Below are 25,504 nucleotides of genomic sequence, written 5' to 3'. Positions count from 1 at the left end.
ACAGCACACACAACCCAACACAGAACCTGAGAGATGAGGAATAAGCATTCGTGTCTGGGTTTGTGGTCACTGGCTGTGTAAGTGCCTGGTCTAACAAGCCTCATAGGATATCGACCCAGGGCAAAAGAGGCATGAATCGGAATGGAGGAAAAAACAGTTCAAAGTATAACCTGAAACAAATTGTTTGCCCATGTTCCTTAGTTTCATGTATTCACTGGTTGCATGCTGAGGAGCGAAGCTATGTTTCAAAGTGTGTGTTACCTTTTCAGCGTGTTGAAGGGAGGGATATTTTTTGTTTTGCTATTTCCTTTATCTTTTTCACTTTCCATAGTGGGGCACTGGAGGATTTAATGGTCCTGAAAGTTGGGGTTACCAGTGTTGGTCGAGTTTATTCTGAGTATTGTTATCAACATAGAGCTATTATTGCATTTTGATACATACACCACTTCGGCTCCATTGCTAACGTAACAGAAATCACACCGTTCGACATATTATATGGCACACCACAAGAAACAAATAATATGGCCCACTTGGAATATTAGAGGACTTAACAGCCCCGGAAGCTGACACAAGTCCTAACCTTCTTGAAAAGACATTCAGTTTATGTGGCATTCATACAGAAGAACCACCTGGCCCTGTGGCAATCACTTACTTTGCACCAGGGTGAGGGTGTATATTTATGCACAGAATTGGGACATCCTGCAGTTTTTCCTAGAAATCTTAACCATCCTTAGAAACATAACGATGGATACTATAATGTGGGGAGAAAGTGGGGACATTTCCACTTCGTAATGGACCCTGCCAGGGATTGCTTGGCAGCACGCTGCTCCCACAAAACGCAGGCTGCGGAGACACTGCAGGATGTGATGAAACTGTGAGCTGGGGGACATGTGGCGTAAAGCATACAACAAACCAAGAATTACCATTTTTATTCTGCACTGCGTGTCTCGTCATCCGTCACTGTCTAGCCACTCAAGAGCTGATTCACTGGCCGACATATATTACACCTCCCTAGTTTCATTTTAGACCACTCCCCTGTTAAATTAACATTCATACTCCAGTTCCAAATTCTACCACCGAAGCTGGAGGTTTCCAGTGGAGGGTCCAGCGTCTAGGGGAGAATTTAAAGCTATTACATAATACGTCACACTGAACCTGGGCACAGTTGCCAGCTATGCCACATTGTGGGAGGTCTTTAAAGCGAATGTGCGGGCGATAACATTAGCAAAACATGCAGGCATAGTCAGAGGCATACACGGGTAACTCACGCTTAGAATCGGATATTGCGGTGCTGAAGAGTGGGATTGGACAAATACCTCAAAAACTATTATAAGAAAAAAATGGCATCTCTAACAATAAATAGACCTAGGCGACAGAGAAGTCAACTTCCTCAGTGAAAGAAATTATCTTGGCTCCTTGGTAGGGAATAGATGAAAACTAGTATTGCACAAATCAGGGCTTTAAGTGGGCCGGGTCCTGCCAGTGCTCAGCACAGACAATTCTATGAAGAAGGTGTTGAGACGGGTCCCTATCGACTCTCCATTTTTGCCATCACCTTTGATGAAGAGATGAATCTTAACTCTACCGCAGTGCCACCCTTCACTGCCTTTGATGTAACTCTAAAGAGAATCGCTATAGTACTTTCACAGCCTCATCATTTCAGAACGGAAGCATGTTTAATATTATATACAACAAAGTCATAGTTGTTACTTATTTGTCTTATGCAACTAACAACCATTGGCAAAGCCAATTGCCCTGGCTTGTTGTAGGTGGAATGTTACTTGCTGTATTATATATCTGGATGCAATGACAAAAACAGCAAAATTCCAGACGGGCGGCACACAATGAAAAGCGCAGACTTTTAGCTTGGGTGTTTTTAAGCCACACCCTTAATTACATCTGCCACGACCCTTTAAGAGACTCCCCCCAGTTTTTTAATCCCACTTAAAACTCTGGTACAAATAGACAATGACAGCAGAGAACACATATTGAATATGGAGTGAATACTTGGTGAGTTTGCACAATACTATGTTCAGCTATATTCCTTCCTAACAGACTCAGTGGATTCTGTCATCAGCTACTAGGACAAAGTTGCACTTGTGTGGCTAGAGGGTCGCCACAGGCAATTCTTAGGTAACTGAATTGCCACAGAGGAGAAGATTGCCGCCATCAACGCCCTAGCTGAAGTGAAAGCACTAGTTTCTGATGGCTTGAACGTCGAATTGTACAAAACGTCGAAGCACATCTGATGTGCTTGTACCGCACCTGTTTGAGGTCTATGCTGAGGCAACAGAGGGCATTGCCCTGCCGCCATCCATGCAAGAGGAAATCAGATCAATACTTACCAAACCTGGGAAAGATCCTACTAATATGCTCCTTTATTCGCCCTCTGTGATAACAAAATCCTGGCCAAAGTAATCACAAGTCTCTCACTATTACTCATGAGCATTGTCTCCCCAGTGCAGTTGTTTTTTCCCGCACAGATCGACAGCAATTAACCTCCGCACAGTATTTGCAGTGCTACATATTCTAAAGCTACATTCAAAGGCTGCAGAGGTCCTTTTGGGCACTAAAAAAGCACTCAACTCTCTGGAATGGCTTTTCCTGATGGAGACTCTTCAGCGTGTGGCCTTTACTTCAAGTTTCATAGCACTGGTTAAACTACTTCATGCTAAGACAAGGGACTGAGTTTGCATCAATGGTTTCACCAGGGAGGTCACATAGATTGGTTATAGGCTGATAGAGGTGCATAGCTGGGATGGCCCCCTGTTGCCACACCTATTCAGATTAGCAATGAACCCCTGGCTCATCAACTTCAGGGGAACCATACACACAGAGGACTATCCTTCCGCAAGGGTTGCATTCTACTCTCCATGTACGCAGATGATATATTGCCTTTTGGAAGGACACTGCCGTGCACTGTACCCTTGGATCAGGAAGGTGATAAGATTTGGCCAGTTCTCTGGGCTACGAAAAAAACAAATGTGCAGGGGGTCAAAGGGGAAATAATTTAACGACCTGTCAACTCATGCCCCTAGGAACAAGGTAAGAAACACACGAAGAGAAGACCAGGTCTGAGGTGGTGTGGTGTCCAGAGTGGTGAACGTGGATCACATGGAAAAGTGTGTGAAAGAAAGGATTGAGTGTAACTAGGCCAAAAGAACCATCATACCACCCACGTGGCGGTATATCATCATATGGGATTTATTTTGGTGGTCGCTCCATGTACCGCCTGTATCATCAAATGACGGTGCAGGAATATACAGCGCCACATTTCAGCCCAGTCATACTCAAAATAATCTGGAAAAAGTGCAGTGCTCTAGAAAAAGTGTTTGCTAAAATTGACTACCTAGACTGAGGAAAATGTGTAGGTGTCAAGATTAAAAGATACGCCTAGTAGTAAGTGAGTGAAACTACATAATTGCGCTGTGTAAAGTGGTCGACTAGTTTCAGCTAAAAGGAGTGTTTACTCTAGCTTTCATCAGGACCTATAAGAAAATATGCTACTGCAACTCAAAGAAAGGGGTGTACACCCATGGGAGGGAATGAAATGCATCCATATCATACGGTGTACTTTCGAAACTCATGTATCACCCCAACACATGGAACCTCAGTTTCCAATGACGACAGGAAAGAGATCTTCTCCCCAGCTTTGTGTGGGTGACTACCTCACCTCGCCCGGCAACCGCTCTGGAAATTTAGGCCCCGCTCTATCCGTTGGTGCCCCACGCTCAAAACCGCTCGGGCAAAAAGAAATGGCAGGGCATAGCCTTATGGAGCAATCTGTAAGATCCAACTGTCGGAGGTGATGGATCACCAACCAAGAAGGAAATGTTAAATCGTGGCCCCTCAACCATCATTTGGGCATGCACCACTAAAGGCAAACTAAAGTGATTTATTGGGTGTTGCAGCAGGGGGAGAAGGAACTGGAGGGCTGATGCCCATGATAGTCTGCAGGCTACCTGCCAGACCCACAGCCTGGAAAGGACTGGGGCCCCGAGTGCACTAGTTCGAAAGGCTATCTCTGCCTTTTTGCCAGTCCTCTGGATAGATTCTACACTTTCTGAACTGAGACAGAGTCTGTTCAGCAGTGGTCAAAAGTCCCAAAACAGTGTGCATAGCGCTGCTGTCCCTAAAGTGCTACAACGTAGAGTCTGCCTGCTCAACAAAAAAGACAGAATCTATCAAAGAGTATATCCATTCATGCCACAATGGTTGCACGGCCTGCAGCTCTTCATCTAAGGTCAAGAAGGTCAAACGCCAAACACACACATTCCGACTTCCACATAGACTTAATCGGGAAGGAAGCAGGGAATCCCCCAGCTACTGCAGATTTAACATTGCACAACCGAAGTCAGTGGTGCCCGACAACAGGCCCCACCTCCCTACCTCAAACACAGCAAAACCCTGGAACTATCGCCTTCACCTACCAGCAGCTGCAATCAACAGCCTCACTGGCCATTATGGCCACACAACCAATCTTCCACCCCGAAATATGCACGCCAACTCTACTCTGCTCCCTTCTCCACCCATGTACACCCTTTCAGTTTCAATTTCCCGTTAGCAGTGTTCGTCAGTTTGCTCCTCATGCATGACCAGAGGTTTGCATTACCATCTACACTTTCTTTTGCACATGAATTCACTACCATTTCTGGTCTATACACTGTGATGCCTTCCTATGCCAATGTTCCTATACTTATGAAAAACAATAAAAAGAATTGTATAAAAAAAAAAAGGAAATATCAATGAAAAAGGCCTGTACATCGCTGGAAGATTATCTGAAGTGCATCCAGGCATGCTGAATAAGTACAACTGCCCTCCCTAGTCAACCCTTCATCCAGACCTGTGAAGATTTGGCTATGGCCTGTCCATCATGAATCGCTAGGCCAAAGAGCCAAAGGTCTTTCAGGACTTGCTGGCCATGTTCCGCAGGATATGTGTGTAATGACCCAGAAACAAAACAGCATTTGTGGATCACAATTCTAGACTGGAAAAAGAAAATATGCTCTTGCCACAAGTCTCACTTCTTTTGGATTCCCTATCCAGGAGTGGTTGGATTTCAGTTAGGATTTACCTGATTGGCCATAGCCTGGATTATAAGGTTTTCTTAGGGTGGGGTGCTTAGTTACAATATCTGAGTCGCCAGGCACCAGTCTGTGTGGCCATCTGGCTATTCGCAGGCAGGTAAGAAAAAGGCTTTAAGCAAGGGTCCTTCAAAGTATCAGTGAGGGCCTCAATTAAAGGAAGCAAGGGCTCGGACGTAGCTGGCCAAGGCTGTAAATTCTTTATGAGAACATGTTTTGGTCTCAACTAAGGTAGCTGCACTTGTAGTATCTCAGCAGCCCTTGAGCCCACTACTGCAAATGAGGTGCTATTGTCCGCTGGTGGACCAAATAAAGAGACAAACTCTGTATCTGGTGACTTGTTAAGCCCACTACCATCCAGTCTAATGAAACAGCAGAATCTTCCCTGGTTGGCCACTCCTCTGGCATGGGATCAGTGTCAGATGCTCAAAATAACATATACTCTGCTGGCGAGTGAAGCATGGCAGAGGCACTCTGTTAGAATAAGGTTGCATGACGCCTGGTTGCGCTTTTGTGATTGTGTAGCGCAACACCAGTCAGGCGTGACCAAAGTCAGTTTCGGTTCGGATACAGACACTGGCACCGAATCCTCTTCTGGCACCTGTGGTGTCGGTGCAGCAGGGACCGGCAAGGAACTCAGGGCAGGAGTACAAGTCTGTAAAGGCATCAGTGAAAGACAGTGCAGGGGTTGGACCCGCCAGCAGTAACCTGACTGGATGCCACTGCGGTTCAATGGGGCTCGAAGGTGTACCAGAGGGAACCACAAGCTCACTACAGATTTGCGGCATCTCCCTCTCCATTCCTTCAAGAGGGCCAAAAATATACGAGACATGGTGGTCCATTCTTACTTGGAACCAGTGAATCAACCTACTCTTACGACCTTGTGGAATCTGCCTCCATTGGTAGGACACCACAGATGTGGCACATGTACTGCAAGTGACACCACAATCCAGACTAAGACCTTTGACCATGGTGGACGCACCGACAACTTAAAACACTACACAAATTGTAATTCGACCTGTGTTATCTACATTGTCCAATGCCCATGTAGTCTCGTATATGCGGGACAAACTCAACAGAAAATCAAGTCTCGGATCTCTTCCCATAGTAGCAGACTGCGTTGTAAAGTGGTGGGTGCCCCTTTAGTAGAGCATTGGCAAAAAGCAGGGCATGAAGTAGTTATTTGTGATTTTTTTAAGTTGTGCCAAAGGATGAATTTGTCACACATTGCATTCCTCTTTAAGATGTGCTATAGGCTGTGCCACTGGCCTTTTTCCATGTAATGTTGGTTTTTCAAAGACCTCAACCAGTGCCTCCAAAATGAATAGTTTTATTTTTTTGTTATTATATTTGCTGAAACTCTACGGAATTTACATTAGACAGGGTTCCCTTGCACTGCTTTGGAAATTATGACACAACGTCTTTTTGCATTGCGATAATAGCATGCATCGTCGTAGCTATTAAGTAACTCTTCCCTTTCTCTTGTTGGGATACATCAACTGACTCCGCCCTCAAACTCCGCGTAGCGGGTGTTGCGGAGTTTTTGCCGACCGGCGCTGACTACAGCGGCTCTCTCTCGGGTATCTGTGAGTATGCTCGTGCCCTTTGTAGTAATTCACGGCTTATTGCAATTTCAGACTCCTGACGGGCATCCCCGTTTTTTTCCCGTAGGACTGACCCTTACCGAGACTGACGGAGCGGCTGCCCGTCTCTCTTTTTGTTTGATCCTTGGGACTGCGGGGTATCGGACGTTTGCTGCCGACTCCTCCACAAAGCACCGACGTGTTGTAAAGAAGGCCGGTTGCCCAACTAGGTCTCTCCCCCGCTTTCAACTCGGAGGTACGTAATGCTTTTGTGACTCCCTCACACGAGTTGTGTACATTCATTACATTTTGGTAAGCCCACAACGGAGTCTTTGTTTTATATTTCACAGCGATCTCCAGCACTAAAAGACCCGGTGCCTCAGACCTCATATTTTACAGAGTTATGTAAGTAATTGTGTCCCCTGTTCAAAGACAGTTAGTGACTTTTTTGCCGTTTGTCGTCTTTCACGTAAGATATGTCGTGCAAGCCTTTTTATCTTTTTATGTGATTATAGGCCACATGGTGGCCATAACTCAGTATAGACTAACCATTAGTGCATAGACCCTTAAGTCTTTTGACTTTTGAATCCACAGTCCATGAACACTATTTGGACCCTCGTCCTTCCAGACACCGTTATACGGCAAATGACAACTGGGTGGCAACACTAAACTCACTATTCGGCCGAATGGGTGAGTTTCTGTAAGTTTGCTCCCGGTTTTTAATCAAGTAGTTAACGTCCGATGACAAATAACCACTTAACTGGTTGTATGTTTCACTCTTTCTCCTCTGTAGTTTGCGAAACAATATCGCTGAGATCGACTACGACTTTTTGCGTGGTTTACTCAACTCCAACGTCCAGAGCCCAGCTGGGCCTGGACTCCATGGTAATTATTAGGAATTTATTACTGTCAAACAAGATGGATGTAATTTATTTTTACCACTTAGAAATCTGACTTCCTTTTTTAACTATTCAGATAGGATTGCCCCATTTCACCTTCCTCCTGTATATGTCCTGATGAAGACCCCGCCTAAGGACTTAACGTAGCCTACAGATAGGGGTCGAAACGTCGACGGCTCTCTCCTTGGACTTCCGGCACATGCCCTTAACAACTTTAATCTTATTATGTGACCGTTGAATGTCATTAGCTAACAGTTTATCAATGGATGCCTTGATTTTTGGCTTGTGTATCTGAACTGTCATGATTTTGTGTGGAGTATTTGTACTTATCACATGATTTTCTGACTGTGCTTATTCTTTTTGACTTTACACTCCTTTGAGCCCCACCCCCTCCCCTCCTTCTTTCCCTTCTTCCTGTTTGGGGCTATTTATTGAATGTGAAGTAATCCCGTAGTGGTAGATATTTGGTGTTGAAAAATAAATGACAATACCTGTGAATCTTTTGTATCTTTGTTTGTTAGTTTAAAGTATTGTTAGTGTGTGTAGCACACAACACGCTTCCCTTGCGGGGACCCTCTCCTTACATGTACCACTACAGATTTGCAGCATGGCCTCTCTGAACACCCTAATCTGCTAATAAGGGCAGAACCAGTCCTGAGATGCTTGTACTCTAGTCCAGGAAGGACCTGGCTTGGCAGTACAGGTTGGACTGTTTCCACTGGAGCAGGGTCAAGGCGTATCTGCATATAGCTGGGTCCAAATTGAGGTGGCATGTTGTGTAAAATAACAATAGATTGGGATGCGGCCCGACTAATAACCATTGGCTGAGATTAATTCAAGCATTCCATCCTTCACTTCTTGCATACTTTAGCAGGGTTGATGATGGCCTGGTAATTCGAGGAACGTCGGAGCCATGAGAAATCAGTTTTGTGGCCGGAGACTTCAATGAGATGCGACTGATATCGTGAAACCCTTGTGCCTTCTCTTTGGAGTGGGAATGGCAGGAGGGGGCAAAGTGCCCTTTGCTTTTTTTGTGGGACCTTGGAATTGTATTCACTGGAAGACTTTCAGCATGAGGTTGAGCGGTCACAAGAACAACCTCCGGACCAGGACCAAGTCTGAGCCTTCAATTGGATGGGCTTCTTGTATTCGGCAAAATACAGCCTCCAGTACACCATGTGCAATCAATGACCGGTATCTGCTTTCTACAGTCGTGGCATGGCTTGAAACCTGTAGCTCTTGTTTCCTGGAAAAATTGTTAAATTATTTTAGAAGTCTTTGGAACAAAACAACAAAATTGGGATCTGCATCAGAAAGAAAGGAACAACATCAGAATGCAATGCAACACTTAATAGCGGCGTGCAGGGGCACTGCTATGTAGAAAGTTTTCCAGACCCAATAAGGTGCATGCGAAGTATTCTAGGGTGAGAAATCTGCAGCTAGAAGTATCCATCATAAGAGAAATTGTTTTGATTAAAAAAAGAAACTCAACAAAAGAAAAAAGAAAAGAGTGAAAAAACGCATCCTGTCAGTAACGGCTGATGCACCAACATAGTTTTTCTGCTCTTCCCAAACTAGAGAAATAAAAGAATGACACAAAGACAAAGTTTATTTTATATTGAAGCTGCTAGAGTGATGGGGAAGCTGAAGGAAGGAGCACTAGGCTAAAAAAGAAAGAAAAAAATAAGACAAGGACGATCAGTGGGGAAAAAATAAAAACAAGAGGAAAAGGTCAAACAAAGGCAGGGTGGTAATATATAGGAGAGATGAAGGGATGAAGGAGGGAGAGAAAGCACAATCTACAGGAATAGCACAGTGGACGAGGATAGAGGGAAGCAATCTAAGTGATAAAGTTTGAGAGGAGGAGAAAGTTGGTCAGAGGGGATTCTCCCACCGTAAAAACAAATAAGACCCAGAAAAGTCTAAAGAGGACAAATTAGGAACAGAAGTAATTAGCTAAAAGGAGAGGATTGGTTTATGAGTAAATGACACAAAACAGAAGCAGACCTAGACACACACTGCTGGCCTTGCTCATGTCGTGGTGGTGAGTGAGCGCCACCCTTTTACATAGCAGTAAAGCTTCCACTTCTCCCAGAAAGAAGGGTCTGGGCTCAAATAATCAGTGGAATGTGTATCACCTTGAAGAAATCAGTCTTTCAACAAAGCCTTCCTCGAAAAGCACATCACAGCCCTAAGGTGATAAGGAGATCATTCCCCCTCAACCGAGAGAATCCAAGCACATCTGTCTCTTACCACAGACTGACATTGCCCACAGCTTCCAAGTTAAATAAATAATTATGCTTAATGTGTAAGCCCCTGAAACAGGGCCAGTGCTGAATGACATTGAGTCAATCCATCACCTCAAACAACAACAAAATCTGAAATAGAGAGGTCTTCTTGAAGAACTCCATGGTACACCACATTTGAAAGGTGGAGATCAAGTATAATATGAACACATGCAATGCATCATCTCCCTCATCTACAGTGCTCAGAGTTTTACCTCTGCCTACATGTTTTCCTTAACTGGACAATGCGCTCCTAACAAAACAATGAGTTGCCCCTGTGTCCTCTGGCAAATCGCTTAACCTGTTGTTGCGATGGGATACTTTTACAGGTGGTTTATCTGAATGAAATTCACCTCACAATTTCTGAGAGGAACTCTTTTCCCTAATGCAGGAATCATTTGACACTACTGGTAGGAGTTGCTATTGCATCTGTAGTACTGTACCCTGTTAATCTCTGGGAGAACTCAGACCGTATCTATTCACCCTGCCTGTCGCCCGTCATCAATCAGTCATGGATGGGATCTGATTAAATTAATGGGGTATGCATGGATCCGGTTAACTCATCTGAGGTAGAACTTAAGGCAAGGGTGATTCTTTATTTTCCCCACGGACGCACTTGACATTCTTACACTGGTCCAGACCAGTTTGGACAGAGTCAGTGACCTGGAACTAGGATTGTAGCTTTTACTGGTACAATGATACCTATGATTACATGCATGAGGGTCCACTGCATTCCACTTATGACTGCTTCGTTAAGCATTCCCTTGAGGGGGGAGGATGGGGAATATCTGCGCTTGTACACGTGGCATCCTTGCTACTCAATTGCCCGCTAAAAAGACATCGCCTTTAGAAAATATGTCATCAAGGATAAGGCCACAGCAACACAAAAACATGTTCCAAATTCCCTTTATCCAACCCATGTGCTATCACCAATGTAATCTCTTTGATAAATATACTAATAATGGTGATAACATGGGAACTCTGCCATCACAACTGAACCTGGAATATGACAGCAGGATATGTGCAAAAAAGCTTAACCGCGTGCACTGGAAGCAGACAAATATAGTGGATGACCCAACTGGGAATCCATTAAGGCGAAGAGATGGAGTTAGAGCCATTGCCCACAAAAAAGCTAGCTTGATGTACTGTAAAACCAGACACAACAAAATATGCACCACTATTAAAGTTTCTATTCCTAGTGTAAAAACATGCAGCATCCTACAAACTAACCTGGGAAACCCAGAATGTAGGAGAACATTGTTTAAAAACACTATTTAACCTTTAACAGTGAATACAACTCCCACCGATTTTCTTATAAAGCAACAACACTGCCTCCACAGTACACTAATGTGCAGACCACCACACAGAATAAGCCTTGTCAGTTCACCATCACTAATGTCTCAGAGTAAAAACGAGATTCTTGGCATTCAGATTCGTTCCAAAAGTAACTGATTTCCAATGTTCTAGGAATAAAGGGCAATTACTTGTTTCAAGGACTGGGCAATTGCTCTGCAATTTCCTAGGCCCCAGAAAACTCTCTGACATGTACCAAGATCAAAATGTTACAGGCCCAGGAGAGGAAGGGACAAAGAAGATCAAAGATCTGCACCACTTAGGATAGCCCCAAGTGACAAAAACTGGGGGTCATGAACTAAATGGGTGTCAAAATGCTCCAGGGAAAGCCAGATCTAAAGCCTGAAGCAGAGTCGGAACTTTCGTTGTCACTATACTGTAAAAATCAATATCCATGTAATGCACCGAAAATGAGATTCAGACAGCTTTGGCTAGAGGGATTTCTTAATGGCAGCTCCAAGAGAGCTAGATAAGGCCTGCACAAGATCAATGGGCATGATGCATTAGGATCTCTTCTAAAAGGTAGGACAATGAGAATAGTCTCTGGAGGCAGGAGAGAGGACTGATTGAATTGAAGGTGTTTCTATCTCAACCACCCATAAAGAAGATTTGACGACTTCCGAAGTGAGTTTTCAACTGATTTGGGTTAAAAGGGAGCTGGTGATTAAATATTTGGAAAGTCAGAGTGATCCAAAGACCACTTCAAATCTGCCCTTGCAAAAATCACACAATGGGAGTCCAAAAGCAAAACATGTTGGGTTAGGCCTGAGCGGGCTAAAGCATAATCTAAAAATGGCTACAACGTCTCCTATTATGGAGAGGGGCGTTGTCCAGGCTCTACAAGAGATTGGTATCGACCAGGCGGGTGACCTGTTCCAGGACGGAAAGGTCAAAACCTGGGACTAGGTTTCGACGGGTGGGGCGGACGCCTCCCTGCTGCAGAGATTCCAATTCCATCGAGTCCGCAGTGCTCTTTCCGAATTGTTGGGGGACGACATGGCAGAGCCTCCTGAAGTCCCTGAACTCTCGTACATTGTCAAAACTGAATCTCCCCGACGCTTACTGGCTAACTTATACAAAATTGCGATATCGCACAGGGAGCAGCAATACACCCCGGCCCGTCTTGCATGGCAAAGGGATCTGATGGTAGCCATAGATGGCGACATGTGGCATTATTGTTGCGTGAGTACTCAATGTATTTTTTCGTTAAATGGGAAGCACAGGCTGATCCACTTTAAATTTCTCAATAGGGTTTATTACACCCCGGAGCGACTCTACAGATACGGACTTCGCGACTCTGCGGAGTGTGACAGGTGCCGCATCTCACCGGAGGATTTTTACCACATAGCTTGGCAGTGTCCGGGTGTGCAGGCCTACTGGGTCTCTATATTTGCTGAAATCACTAAGATTGTGGAGATTGAACTGGCTACTGATCCAGCGCTGGCGTTGTTAGGTTACTCTAAAAAAATTACCAGTGGCAGTCAGAAGACTGGTAGGTATGGGACTGCTAACAGCTAGATGTGTAATTTGCTGGATGAGAGGCCCGGTTCCTACCACTAAGCGCTGGGCTCACGATATGCTCTATTGCTGTACACAATCTGAGATATATAGCGAGCTTCTCCCCCCACTGAGCCGCCCTAAAAACTTCTGGGACCTGTACCAGAGCTATATTGGAGGCGCTGCTACTGTACGTTCCCCCGGCGGGGGCGGATGAGGACACAGTGAGGTCTCCCGCCACTGTTGATGGTTCTATGCGACTGCATGTGACATCCCCTGTGGCATCGGATGCGGAGGATGTCTCTTCCGCACCAATTCTTTAGGCACCCGGTCTTACACGTAGGAGAGTGCATTTTGTGTCTGTACCCCCAGCAGGGCTCCTTTTTGGTTAGTTCGGTTCCTTCCAGCGGAGAGCCTGGGGTGCTGAGGGAGGAGGGTGGGTAACCTTCGGGGGGGGAGGGGATTGCCACAGTTGGGGGAGGGGGGGGCCTTGCTTATTGTATTTGTCTTGTAATGTCCTATTGCCACTCGCTGCCTGCCCTTCATTGGGTTGTTGGCCTCAAGGCTGTGTAATTGCTGTGTTTTATCTTGGCTACCTGTGGACCTGGTTCGATGCGCAAAGTGTGTTCTTTTGGGGTGGGGGGGGGACAAATGTGAAGAGGTTGTGTATCACTTTTCATCTGTAAAAGCTCAATAAACAATTAAAAAAAAATGGCTACAAAGTCACAGGTTTCGGGGTTGATTTCGGGGACTCCACAAACGCTAGCATTTCAGAAAACAATCCTTTATCACCTTCCCAAATCTGTACCATTTTCAGTGGCAACTGGTCTTTTTGGGTTGGATCCATTAAAAACAGACCGTGTTTTCTTGGGGTCTCTAACCTATCACACTTAACACAGGGTGTCGCCTCTGAGTCTCTGCCCTGTAGCACGGACTGCAGAGTGTGATCTCTCTGAGACCCATCTCACAGTGTCTGCAGAGTCTCACCTCTCTGGGTGGTGTCCCTCTCATGCGCATCATCTTCATCACTCTAGCCACAAAGCATGTCATCTGGATATCTCCCCTTTCCCGCTTGCTGCAGAGCCTGACTTCTCTGGTCTAGACACTCTCACTCTGACTGCAGAGTCTGGGTTCTCCGGCTTTCCCCCCTCTTAGACTAGCTGTTGGTCTTGGTGTCCTTCACTCTCTTCTCCATGACGCAGTTTGGAGGGTTACCCACTCTTTGCCTCTCACTTCCACTTCCCCACTGGTTACAGACAGTCTTCTTAGGGGACACCACTAAAAACTTCAAAGAATGGCACCTTGTATGTTACCCAACACCACACTGGACACACTCGGAACCCACACCCTCCCACCCATATACAGGGATGCTCACATATTTCTATTGTTTACTCTTGCTTTCTCTACTGCAACCCCATAAGTGCAGTGCTACCTACCAGTCTAAACAGCTTTGAGGTATTAAGCACTACGCAAATGACACAATACTGTGGAAACTCAAAGGCATTGCAGGGGAGGAAGGGCCGACTTAAAAGAGTGGCATTGGTGATGCACACAGAATGACAGCAAAACCAGAACTAGGGCCTCCCCTACCTAGTATGTGGAGACCAATTCAAGCCTCCAACTTTACAGCTGCTTTTTCTCCAACTTATACCCAGCTTATAGTTTAGAAAATTCTGTTACTTTGCATCGTAGATTCAGGAGTACCTTTGCTTTCCTTTTTTTATTAATAACCTTTCAATCAGTTTTTCTTTTGCAGCAACACATTCTAATGAACACACACCAAAAGCGCAAGATTACAAATACAAAACACTATGTGTCTTTGTGTTATGAAATGCACAAAGCCCACAACTACCCCATTCCACTTGGACTTGTGTACCCAAGAGGGCAATTTCCTATAAATTATCACTACATTTTTTCCTGAATGCACAATACATGGTATTTTGACTACCACTCATATTTTTACAAATGTGACCTAGCTACACGCTGATTTATTACTACCAGACTCCTGCAGTGCAGTTGACGTGCAATACTATGTGTAACTACACATCAGGACTAGCAAGAAAACAACTTTCCATCATTTTAACCATCATCTTCCTAACAAGTCCTGCTTTAAAGAGGACTTGGTGATAGAAATACATTACCTTATTATGTGTTTGATTTGCGATAAAATACTGTTTTCTAGCGTCAGGTTCATTGAACTCATCAGATACTGATTAAACTCGTCAAAGAACATTTCGTTGCCCTCTTCGTAGCGGCCATAGTTCTTGGAATACTCTTTCTGGATGCAGTGATTTGTCAGGTGGCAGGTCTTGTCCTCGAAGTCGGAGCTTGAGTAGGGTTCAGAGGCCGTCCGCAGCACGCCTTCCTTGTAGAGGTAGATGTTGTACTGGTGGTCCACGAGCACCCAGCTCCTGCAAAGGGAAAGGAAGAATAAAGGTCAGTCTCTGGGCTAGGAACGCTGCTGCTCCACCCACTGTCACTCAACGAACTGTTTCCTATTCTACTTCTATGTATGCGCAATATACCTATAACATGGTATATCAAAGCTGCAACCTGGACGCCCTACCCATAAATCATGTTCCACATCAGATCCATGTATTAATTTCTAGTTTTCCCTGCAGGACAACAAATTGCCTTGCAGTTTCCGGTTCAGTTATAAATTGTTTGGAAGCGCTCTGTTTTCCCTGCCAGAGACCCGCCAGCCCTGGTAACCTCTTAGAACTTCAGGAGCATAACCCGATCGGTATTTATGCATTAGGATTATCTATAGTTCGTTAATAAACTGAAAACATATCTTTATGGGGGTTTATCAATATCGGCCACACAGGTAGAAGTGGTTCATTCCCACACAGGAGGATATTTAGCAAATGTATAAAAGGAGGGCTTAAATCAGTGCAGGTCAAAGAGGGCGGTCAATAAAAGCGCTTTGGGCAGAAAAAGCCATGAGGGCTCCACGACAGAAACTAAAACAGATTAATCAGCACGCACGGTAACCTTTCTTTTCAATTCCTAAATAACCATATCTAGACATCTGGCAACCCTATACAGATTCTCTCATTTTCTCCTCTTAAGAACAACTGAAAAGCCCCATACCATACACAACTGAAATGCTAGACTCAATAAATAGCTACGTCTGTCTAAGGTTACCAAGACCAGGACGTGGAGCTAAAATACGGGAAATATTTTTTGCATCAAAATTACACAGACCACATTTTTGCTCACACATTGGAGTATATTTCCAGCTACCTGTCATACCTAAAATATCCAAAGGACTGAATATTTATCATTTATTTACAATTAAATCAAAAGAAAAAGATTTCATGAATTAATAGATGGAATTATTTTTCGCAAAATTGTTTTTTTCCATAGGCATTTTTTCATAACAACAAAGGATCCGACCATCAGAAAGAAAGTTAGTTAATTGTAACTCCAGGTGTCCAGCTGTGGTGTCTACCTTAGAACGGCATGCTTTAAATCGTTCCACAGTATCATGCTTGGAATCACTGGTAAAATGTGAATCACTATATATTCATTAATGGAATTGATTGCACCTGGATCTGTTGTTTTTTTATGTTGAACCGTTTGCTGCTGTGATTGAATCATGTCGAAAAATGGTTTATGCTTTGTAACTTTGAGTGCATGGAGAGCCCATAGTTAATCGAAGGTCGTTAAAATGGTATTTTGTAACAGTGTTATAAATGTCATAAATAGAGTGTTCAATTTGGCAGATAAGGCTTGAAAATCACCAAACACCAAATACTCCGGGTGAAGGATGAGAGGACAAGAATTTGAGTCAAGATGTTAAGACACATAACTACTTTTACCACTGAGGTAAATTAACAAGTATCTTCGTGAGGAGAGCATGAGAAGTACGGAATGTCCCTTTCTGGAGCTCTATCACAACCACTTGCATTTTGTATATCTAAGCAGAGGACAGTGTCTGCAGTAGAGAGGCAGGAGATGATCAGCCTTGGAACTGCCTTCCTCATCCACCAATAGTCTTGATTATACATTCCAAGAGCATCGGATTCTCCTCTGTTAAGTTCTCCCATCCTGGAGAATCTCTGAGCCCTGGGGTGGTGTCCTGACAAAGGGGAGTCCTAAAAAATGGAACACATCTTTGTTTTTGACAACTTAGAGGTCTACCACATTCAAAGGCGAAAACTGCTAGAATTAGCTCTGACTGCAGTGGCGAAGGCAAAAAGTCTGGTGCTGTAGTGGGCAAGAGCTGCTTTGGAAGTGATACGAACGTGTGGAGGGAGATGAGTGCCAGTGGGTTCAATGCCTCAAGAATCTCCGGTTCTGCAGGAATTGGCTCCACACTTGGGGAGCAGCCCAAAGGGTAGCGTGCTGTCCTGAAATGTCAAGCAAGGATTGCGGAAAGGCCTCAATCTGAAAAAGATTGGAAGAAGGCGTCATGAACTGCGGTTTCTTGTTTTCTAAAACAGAAATAGGCTCTGAAGACAAGGGAATCATCCCAAGGGAATCATCAGTGTTGAAGAATAGCACTGAGTCACCAAACTGTTCAGAAAGAAGGACCATTCCCTCATGGAAGAAATGGACTCTCTTTCCTATGGCACTTCCTGCGTTTGTGCAGGAACTCATGGCGGACCATGCCCAGTTCAGGGACTTAGCTGAAAGATCAGAAAGGGAACGTTTTGGGGTGTCCTTGTTGGCTCCAGCCAAAATAAACAGCTTGGCGTCCTGTTCCCAAACTGGCTTCAGTTGCATAGTAGAGCAAGTATTACAGGCAGAAATGTCATGGTCGAGTCCAAGACACCACTTACAGATGTTGGGAGGTTTCAATAAAGACACCTTCTTACAACATGGTTGCCATGTTTGAACTCTAAACCGTTAGATGGAGCCGTGTGACTATGTTGTCTACTGCTATTGAATTTTGTTGGTGAGACCCCGTAAAACAGCGCCTGACCGGCACCAATGGAGTAAGGATAAAGAGGTACAGACTCCAACGCGTCAATTAATGCCATTTATACTGTGATGATGTTACTTCCATGCAGGTCGGAATCGTGGCTGAGGTTAGACTATACCACCTAGCGACACAAGTGAGCTACTTGCTTGAGAAATGTTTTCTGAATCCAGTCTTTCGTCTGGAAGATGTTCATAAAGTGAGGAATTTGTGGAAAGAATGATTTACCAGAAATGATTTTCAAATAAATATGGCAATTTAATTAACGTCTGAACTACCAGTTAACAATACTTCTAGTCAAAACAAATAGCACTATTCATAAAGCCCTCTGTCTAAAAGTTGGAAGACAACCCCTTAAGACCTTGCCTGCTGCATATTTCTAACAGTTAAAAGATTCACAAAGAGCACCTACGAAAATTCCCAGAAGCCTATGAGAAATCAAGGATATACATAGATTCCCAAGAACGCTCCAAATAACACATTTTATTGATGCTGAGCATCTTCACTGTGGAAAATCTGCAGAACTAAATCTCGAATGTTTTGCCACAGTTAACATTTTTGTCCACAGGAAAATGTTTTGGTGGAGAAACACTGTATTAACCTTTGCCATTAAGTACATGGGTGTTCCCTTCCTTATTATACTACAGAAAAGCACTTGCTCCTGCCTAAGACAAGAATACATTTGCATGCTTTTCCAGGGTGGGGAAACTAAATGGAAGCAGTCTGTGAACACTTTCAAACATACAAATGTGTGGGTGTTCACTCACCTTTCCAGAGTACTCACCCTATAATCCCCTATTCCGGTTACATTTATGATGCTTGACAAATAAGAAAGCAATAGGAAATATGTGATCCTTGTGGAACTTCTAATAGATATTCCTTTCAGCAAATACATAATTTGTTTGTGCTACTCTGGCAGGCTTTCTATCGTAAGGCCTTAAAGTGATACTCAGTATGAGTTATTGTGGTGTCCTCGTGTCCTACGCTCTCGTCTGGAACTCAGAACACTTGGAGTGAAGAGTGTTCCGAGAGCTCCAGTGGTAGCGGTTGGCTCAGGCTCAAATAGATGCATCTTGTATTTCCTCTAATAAACAACGAAGATAAATATATATATTGGCTACTTACACGTTTATTGAGAGATCTCTTCACTGGTGACGAGGGTGGGGTAACGATGAGGACTACAAATGTGTCATGTCTTTTGTCAAGAATGGTTGGCCCAACAAAGCGAGTTTATCTCAAGATATGTCACCTTACTTTCAGATAGCTCAAGAGTTGTCTATTCATAATGATATTTTATTGAGACGATTGCAATTGGTTGTATCACAAGATCTTATGGCAAATGTCCTTGAAAAGGCACATGAAGGCTCCATCAGGATTCAAGCAAGCCGGGCCGAAGAAGGCTGAAATGCCAGAAACCGGTCCCCGGTAGCTTGTCTCCTTTCTGGTGAAGAATTGGCTTGGTAGTTTAGTCTGCCCTGTTCCCATGATGCACTGGGCCAGGGACAGACTGATTTGCATATAGCCAGGTTCTGAGCTGGGATGGGGCAGTGAGATAAATAACGGTGATGGATCAAGCCCTGATCTTTGGACTGGGTAAGAGTGGTCTGTTTAACTCAGACACTCTGTTCATCACCACCCCCTTTTTGTAAATCGTTTTTGGCCACTATAGGTGTGGCAGGGTATACTCAGACATGAGTCCCTTTCTCACTGCTCCATCAGGATTCAAGCAAGCCGGGCCGAAGAAGGCTGAAATGCCAGAAACCGGTCCCCGGTAGCTTGTCTCCTTTCTGGTGAAGAATTGGCTTGGTAGTTTAGTCTGCCCTGTTCCCATGATGCACTGGGCCAGGGACAGACTGATTTGCATATAGCCAGGTTCTGAGCTGGGATGGGGCAGTGAGATAAATAACGGTGATGGATCAAGCCCTGATCTTTGGACTGGGTAAGAGTGGTCTGTTTAACTCAGACACTCTGTTCATCACCACCCCCTTTTTGTAAATCGTTTTTGGCCACTATAGGTGTGGCAGGGTATACTCAGACATGAGTCCCTTTCTCACTGCTCCATCAGGATTCAAGCAAGCCGGGCCGAAGAAGTCTGAAATGCCAGAAACCGGTCCCCGGTAGCTTGTCTCCTTTCTGGTGAAGAATTGGCTTGGTAGTTTAGTCTGCCCTGTTCCCATGATGCACTGGGCCAGGGACAGACTGATTTGCATATAGCCAGGTATGAGCTGGGATGGGGCAGCAAGATAAATAACGGTGATGGATCAAGCCCTGATCTTTGGACTGGGTAAGAGTGGTCTGTTTAACTCAGACACTCTGTTCATCACCACCCCCTTTTTGTAAATCGTTTTTGGCCACTATAGGTGTGGCAGGGTATACTCAGACATGAGTCCCTTTCTCACTGCTCCATCAGGATTCAAGCAAGCCGGGCCGAAGAAGGCTGAAATGCCAGAAACCGGTCCCCGGTAGCTTGTCTCCTTTCTGGTGAAGAATTGGCTTGGTAGTTTAGTCTGCCCTGTTCCCATGATGCACTGGGCCAGGGACAGACTGATTTGCATATAGCCAGGTTCTGAGCTGGGATGGGGCAGTGAGATAAATAACGGTGATGGATCAAGCCCTGATCTTTGGACTGGGTAAGAGTGGTCTGTTTAACTCAGACACTCTGTTCATCACCACCCCCTTTTTGTAAATCATGAAGGTCACCCCGGCATGACAAGTATGAAAAGGAGAATCAGGTGTGAGTTTTGGTGGCCTGGAATTGACAGGTTCATAGAAAGAAAGGTCAGATCATGCTTGGAGTGCACAGTCAGTGACAAGTCACAGAAAGTTGTAAACTATCACCATGATAGTGTTACTAGACCTACTAGGCCATGGGAATGTGTTTCGATTGACATTGCTGGTCCTATGAGTTTTGGACAGAATCCGATTTACGCCATTGTTTTGATTGATCAATTTTCTCAATGGCCAGAGGTGAAATTTGTTCCTAATGTATCCTCAAAAACTGTCATTGATTTTCTTAACTTTATTTTTGAAAAAGAAGGATTTCCTGTTTCCATATTGTCTGACAACGGCAAAGTTCACGTCAGGTGAAATGAAATTGTTTTGCAACAATCATGGTATTATTCATAAACGGTAATCTGTTTATTATCCTCAGGGAAATGGTATGGTTGAAAGGTGGATCAGGATTTTGAAGGAAGGCGTACAACTAGCTTTATGAAATGGTGAAAATTGTTATGACGCTGTAAGAAAACTTTTGTGGAATTATAGGAACACTCCTAGAAGTGATGCTGATTTATCCCCATTTGAATAAATGTGTGGCAGAAAGGGTATTTGCAACATGAGCCAACAATGGATGAGAGATCTGGTCAGTAGGAAAGTTAAGGGATCTGAGTCCAGGGTGAAGTCTCCCGCAATTGGTGTTCCATGTAACATTGGAGATTGGGTGCGAGTAAGAAAATCTGGTTTTACTAGGACTGGTGAATCTCGTTTTTCTGATCCCATGGTTGTTGTTAGGGTAGGCAAACAGGTGGTGGAATTGTCGGATGGTAATGTATGGAGTCTTTCGAAGGTTGTGAAGGTTCCTAGGTTTGACGATGCTACATGTTCACATCAGAATTGGAGGGATACTGTTTCTTCACCTGTTTCTTCACGAGAAAATGTGCCACAATGTAGTACGTCTTTTCATGGGAACGTGAATAAATGGAAGAATCAACTTAAGTTATATCAGAGGCAAGGAAATACACCGGCACGGTGTAAAGACTACGTTATGAGATGATAGTCTTAAGACTTGCTGAGAACGATTATTGTTTTTGTTAAGATGCTGGATTTTGTTTATTTTTGATTACTCGGTTATGTTAATGTGTAATATTTTGGAAAGTATTTAATACGGTTTGCGTTTTGTTGTCATGTTTTTGTTTCTTTTAAGGGGGGAGATGTGTGGTGTCCTCGTGTGTCCTCGTGTCCTACGCTCTCGTCTGGAACTCGGAACACTCGGAGTGAAGAGTGTTCCGAGAGCTCCAGTGGTAGCGGTTGGCTCAGGCTCAAATAGATGCATTTTGTATTTCCTCTAATAAACAACAAAGATAAATATATATATTGGCTACTTACACGTTTATTGAGAGATCTCTTCAGTTATATGCCACAGACAATATATTCCGAGTAGCACTGAGGGGTAGCATTTCAAAATATTAGTCTTGTGCTTCAATATCTGTTTCTCCATTTATGTTTTATTTCAATCTTCATGTATTGTTTTGTGTTTGCATTTACTTTTGGAAAATAACTGTATAATAATTTTAAATATACTTGAGGAACCCAATGATACATCATTATTTTTAAATGCATTTATGCAATTCCCAATACATTTCAGACATGCAGTCCTCCATCAGGGGATATGCATCTGATATTCACCTTTGAAATCTTCAGACTGAACAATCTCTCATCTTTGCAACGCAGAATTACGTTTAGAAACCGTTACTGTCAACCAAATAGGTGTGCAAAATCTTGTTATTTGGAGTCTCAGTTCTCACCTAGTGTATTCCACAGTGTAGCTGTTCTTCTGCAGCAAGATCCTTATTCAGGACACTGAATACATATCTGGCTTTTCAAGCTTAATTCGCTCTGTTGTGCTTTCTTCATTTTCCTTTTTTTTAACTGCTGGACATTTCTAAGGCATTTTGCCTCCCATTCTTTATGACACCTTACCTTATGTGCTTCAAGATGGAGATGTAAAACAGGACACTTACCTGATATCAAACTTTCGGTGTCCAGGTTCTAACAGCATAGGATCTTCAAGGTATTTCTGAATCACATGAACCTGGCCTTGATTGTCTATGTAGTGTAGCAGCTGAATCGCATCGGACGAAATAAGAATTCCTTCTCCTAGCAAATAGATAAATTATCCAATGTAAGTTGAAGGTTATAAATAAAACGAAATAACGAAGAGATACCCAACCAGTGGTACTTACAGTATTATTATTAATATTTTTTTAACATTCTTAAGCGTGAGTCAGGCAACAAAAAGCGCCAGAACACTGCTAAGAGATACAGGTATAAACATCTACAATAAACCTAGGCCAGTAAAATATATTTTAACTAGAACCATTGCTCAGCTTAGTAGAGGCCATCAAGAATAAGTCTTTATCAGAAGATATTCTTTTGATCAATAAACATATAAGACATATACTTGAACCAACCACAGCTGTGAGGTAGTAATGGAGAAATGTAAATTTGTAGCACTTTGTATTCAAGGGTGCATTACCTCTGAGTTTTTCTCTGGATCTACATACACAGTGATCCTTCCCTAAAGTTTTTTAGTGAATCCTAACGCTGCTGTCTTAGGCAATCTGAAATAACCTTGTGGTTAAAAAAAAAAACAATAATTATGGAGTGCTGTTTTGCCTCCATAAATTTTGTGAATCTCAAAGACTCAGGAAGCTAAAACCCTCTATTCACAATAAGACAAGGGCTCAAAAGTATACTTCACTAACAAGATACGTTTCAGCCCTATTGAAGTTGTGGTTAAATTCTGAGGGGAAAAAACTTAATCAGACAGGATAAGCCATGAATGACCCAGTCAACAAGATAGTGTCAACCAAGCACCTGATAAGATATACAAACTACTGCTCAAGTGGCAAGAACCTGAGCAGATGCCTCCTAATCTTGCAGTGTAGTGTTCACAACTAAATTGGATTGAAAAAAAATATATATATCTCCAACAAATCAGGAACCCTTTTAAAATGAAGCCTCACAGAACAAATTATTGCTCACGTTTCTTTATTTGGCATCCAGCCAGCAGGACCCATTTCGAGTACACAACACCAGTCCATTCTGCCAGACGCGTTTCAGGATATGCTCCTTCCTTCAGTGGCCTTGGTAACAGGTATATGAAAGCGCTGCTTCGCGCATACTTGATCTAATTCCAACACCTGCCTCAATGGGCGTAGCCCTGATGGGCTTCTGGGTGATGTAGTGCGCTGCCGTGACTCCCAGTGGATGAACCTTCACAGTCCTGAAATAAAAACAAGTATTTGGTGCGAAGAGTCATGAAGGGGACCTGTCCCGCTTTGTGGAAGTCAAATAGAGCAATGCACAGTTGACACCCCCTGTTAAGGCGCCGGCTGGTCTCTGTTCCGACTTTAGCAGCACCTTTGTGGTGCAGCCACGGACCCGCAAACCAAGCGGTGGGCTTCACTAAACGACCGGGTTGGCCGTGCTATATTTGACTTCCACAAAGCGGGCAGGTCCCCTGCAGGACTCTTCGCAGCAAATGAGTTCTCACCCTTCCTCATCCAAACTGTACCTCACAAAAGGAGGGGTCCCTCAAGACTATCATCTCACCCATGCTCATAAACATCTACATGAAGTCACTACCGGTAATGATCAATGAATGTCAGCTCACATGCTATAACTATGCAGATGACACACAAACACTCTTTAAACTGGAAAGTCCCAAAGACACTGGAGACACAAACATTTTCAGTTGCCTCCGAGGTATTGATAAGTGGATGGCATGGAGCCATCTCAAATTGAACGTTTCCAAACCGAAATACTCACATGTGGAGATTAGAAAAATGATGACCCACTAGGCACCAGGCTTGTTGATCTGGGATCACCCCCTAAAGTATCTAAGGAAGTAAGAAACCTGGGACTGAAAGCTGTCAATTCCTTTCTTAATAACTCTCTACTTGCCGCTGCCCTCCCCCCCAAGCTGGTCTTTAGTTGCAAATTTCTCTGGCCAGAAAAAAACCTTCAGTTCTGCTGAAGAATAGGAAGGGGTGGAAGGGACATGTACGAAAAGAAGAGAAAGAAAAAAAAGATATAGAGTGGGGTGAGTTAGAAAAAGAGAGGTCAGTTACAGCAGTGAGCACGAGAGATGTAAAAGAGCAGGTAGGGAAGAGATAGGGAATCCGAGAAAGGAAGTGTTTGAGAGAAAGGAGAGGTTTAAAAAGTGAAGATCGAGAGATAGGTCAGGTAGTGAGAGAGAAAGCAAGGTGGGTTAGAGATACAAAATAAGCTGCAGAGAGGTGAGCCATGTCCAGCTTGGATTGTCCAATAACAAATAATTAATGAATGCTGACTTGCAGTCTTAGTGCTGAAGAAACCTTATATCAACAACATACAAGGAAGAAAACATCATAAGGTACCCAGAGCGGTATTCTGGTAGCCACTGTCTACCTACAGTATATGTAGCACATGTCTCAATTTGTTCTGTGGATTTTACCTATAAGGTTCCACCAGACACACAGTAGCAAGATTTCCGTGCCAGATGAAGTGAGTTATTGAAAGTCGCCAGACATGCTGCTGATTTTATAGCCAGTATGGGCTCTTCACAATTCGGTGTCAACCAAGTGAGACAGAGTTAACACAGATTGCAGCACATGCCGGAAAGCCAGACAATGGGGGATTTAGAGAGGTGATATGCATTTTCAGTGATTCTGTTGTTCCATACATTTAAGGACAGCTCATTGACCAGTGAAATGTCATTTGAACTTAATTTTGAAAATAATCATACCACTCTGCTTTACCCAACCACTGTGGTATTTTCATGCACCTGTTGATGGGAATGGCGCTGCATATCACGCCTGGTTGGTTCCTCATTTTTCACTGCCCTCTGTCCGGATTGCAATTTATCACTTTCAACCTTTTTTTTCTCAGTTTCATTATGAGGTCTATTTTGCGCAAATGTTTTTTTGCAGTCACCTAAATGGGATGGTCATTTTTACAAAAACCCTGATTGAGGGACTGCTAGAAGGGTTGAGGAATACTCCAGTTAAACCTCATAATGCAAGTATTGTTTCTGCCCAAGGTAAATGTACTAATTTCCCTGCTAGTTTTCCTTTAAGATCGGGGTAGCATATAAAAGAAGCAATAAATAAAGTTA

At 43.7% G+C, this 25,504-nt stretch overlaps 1 protein-coding gene across 1 annotated transcript in view; it reads right to left on the bottom strand.

Annotated features, from left to right (window-relative positions):
• TTL (tubulin tyrosine ligase) overlaps nucleotides 1-25,504 on the bottom strand; it is a 192,177-nt gene that overhangs the window by 61,869 nt on the left and 104,804 nt on the right. The window contains exons 4-5 of the mRNA XM_086927220.1: nucleotides 22,368-22,503; nucleotides 14,843-15,112 (exon numbers count right to left, since the gene is read on the bottom strand). Of these exons, the coding sequence (XP_086783346.1) occupies nucleotides 14,843-15,112; nucleotides 22,368-22,503 (406 nt within the window). The remainder of the gene's footprint in view (nucleotides 1-14,842; nucleotides 15,113-22,367; nucleotides 22,504-25,504) is intronic.

The sequence above is a fragment of the Lissotriton vulgaris genome, chromosome 6 (genome assembly GCF_964263255.1).
Source record: "Lissotriton vulgaris chromosome 6, aLisVul1.2, whole genome shotgun sequence".
Lineage (NCBI taxonomy): Eukaryota > Metazoa > Chordata > Amphibia > Caudata > Salamandridae > Lissotriton > Lissotriton vulgaris.
This window is presented reverse-complemented; position numbering and strand designations above follow the sequence as displayed.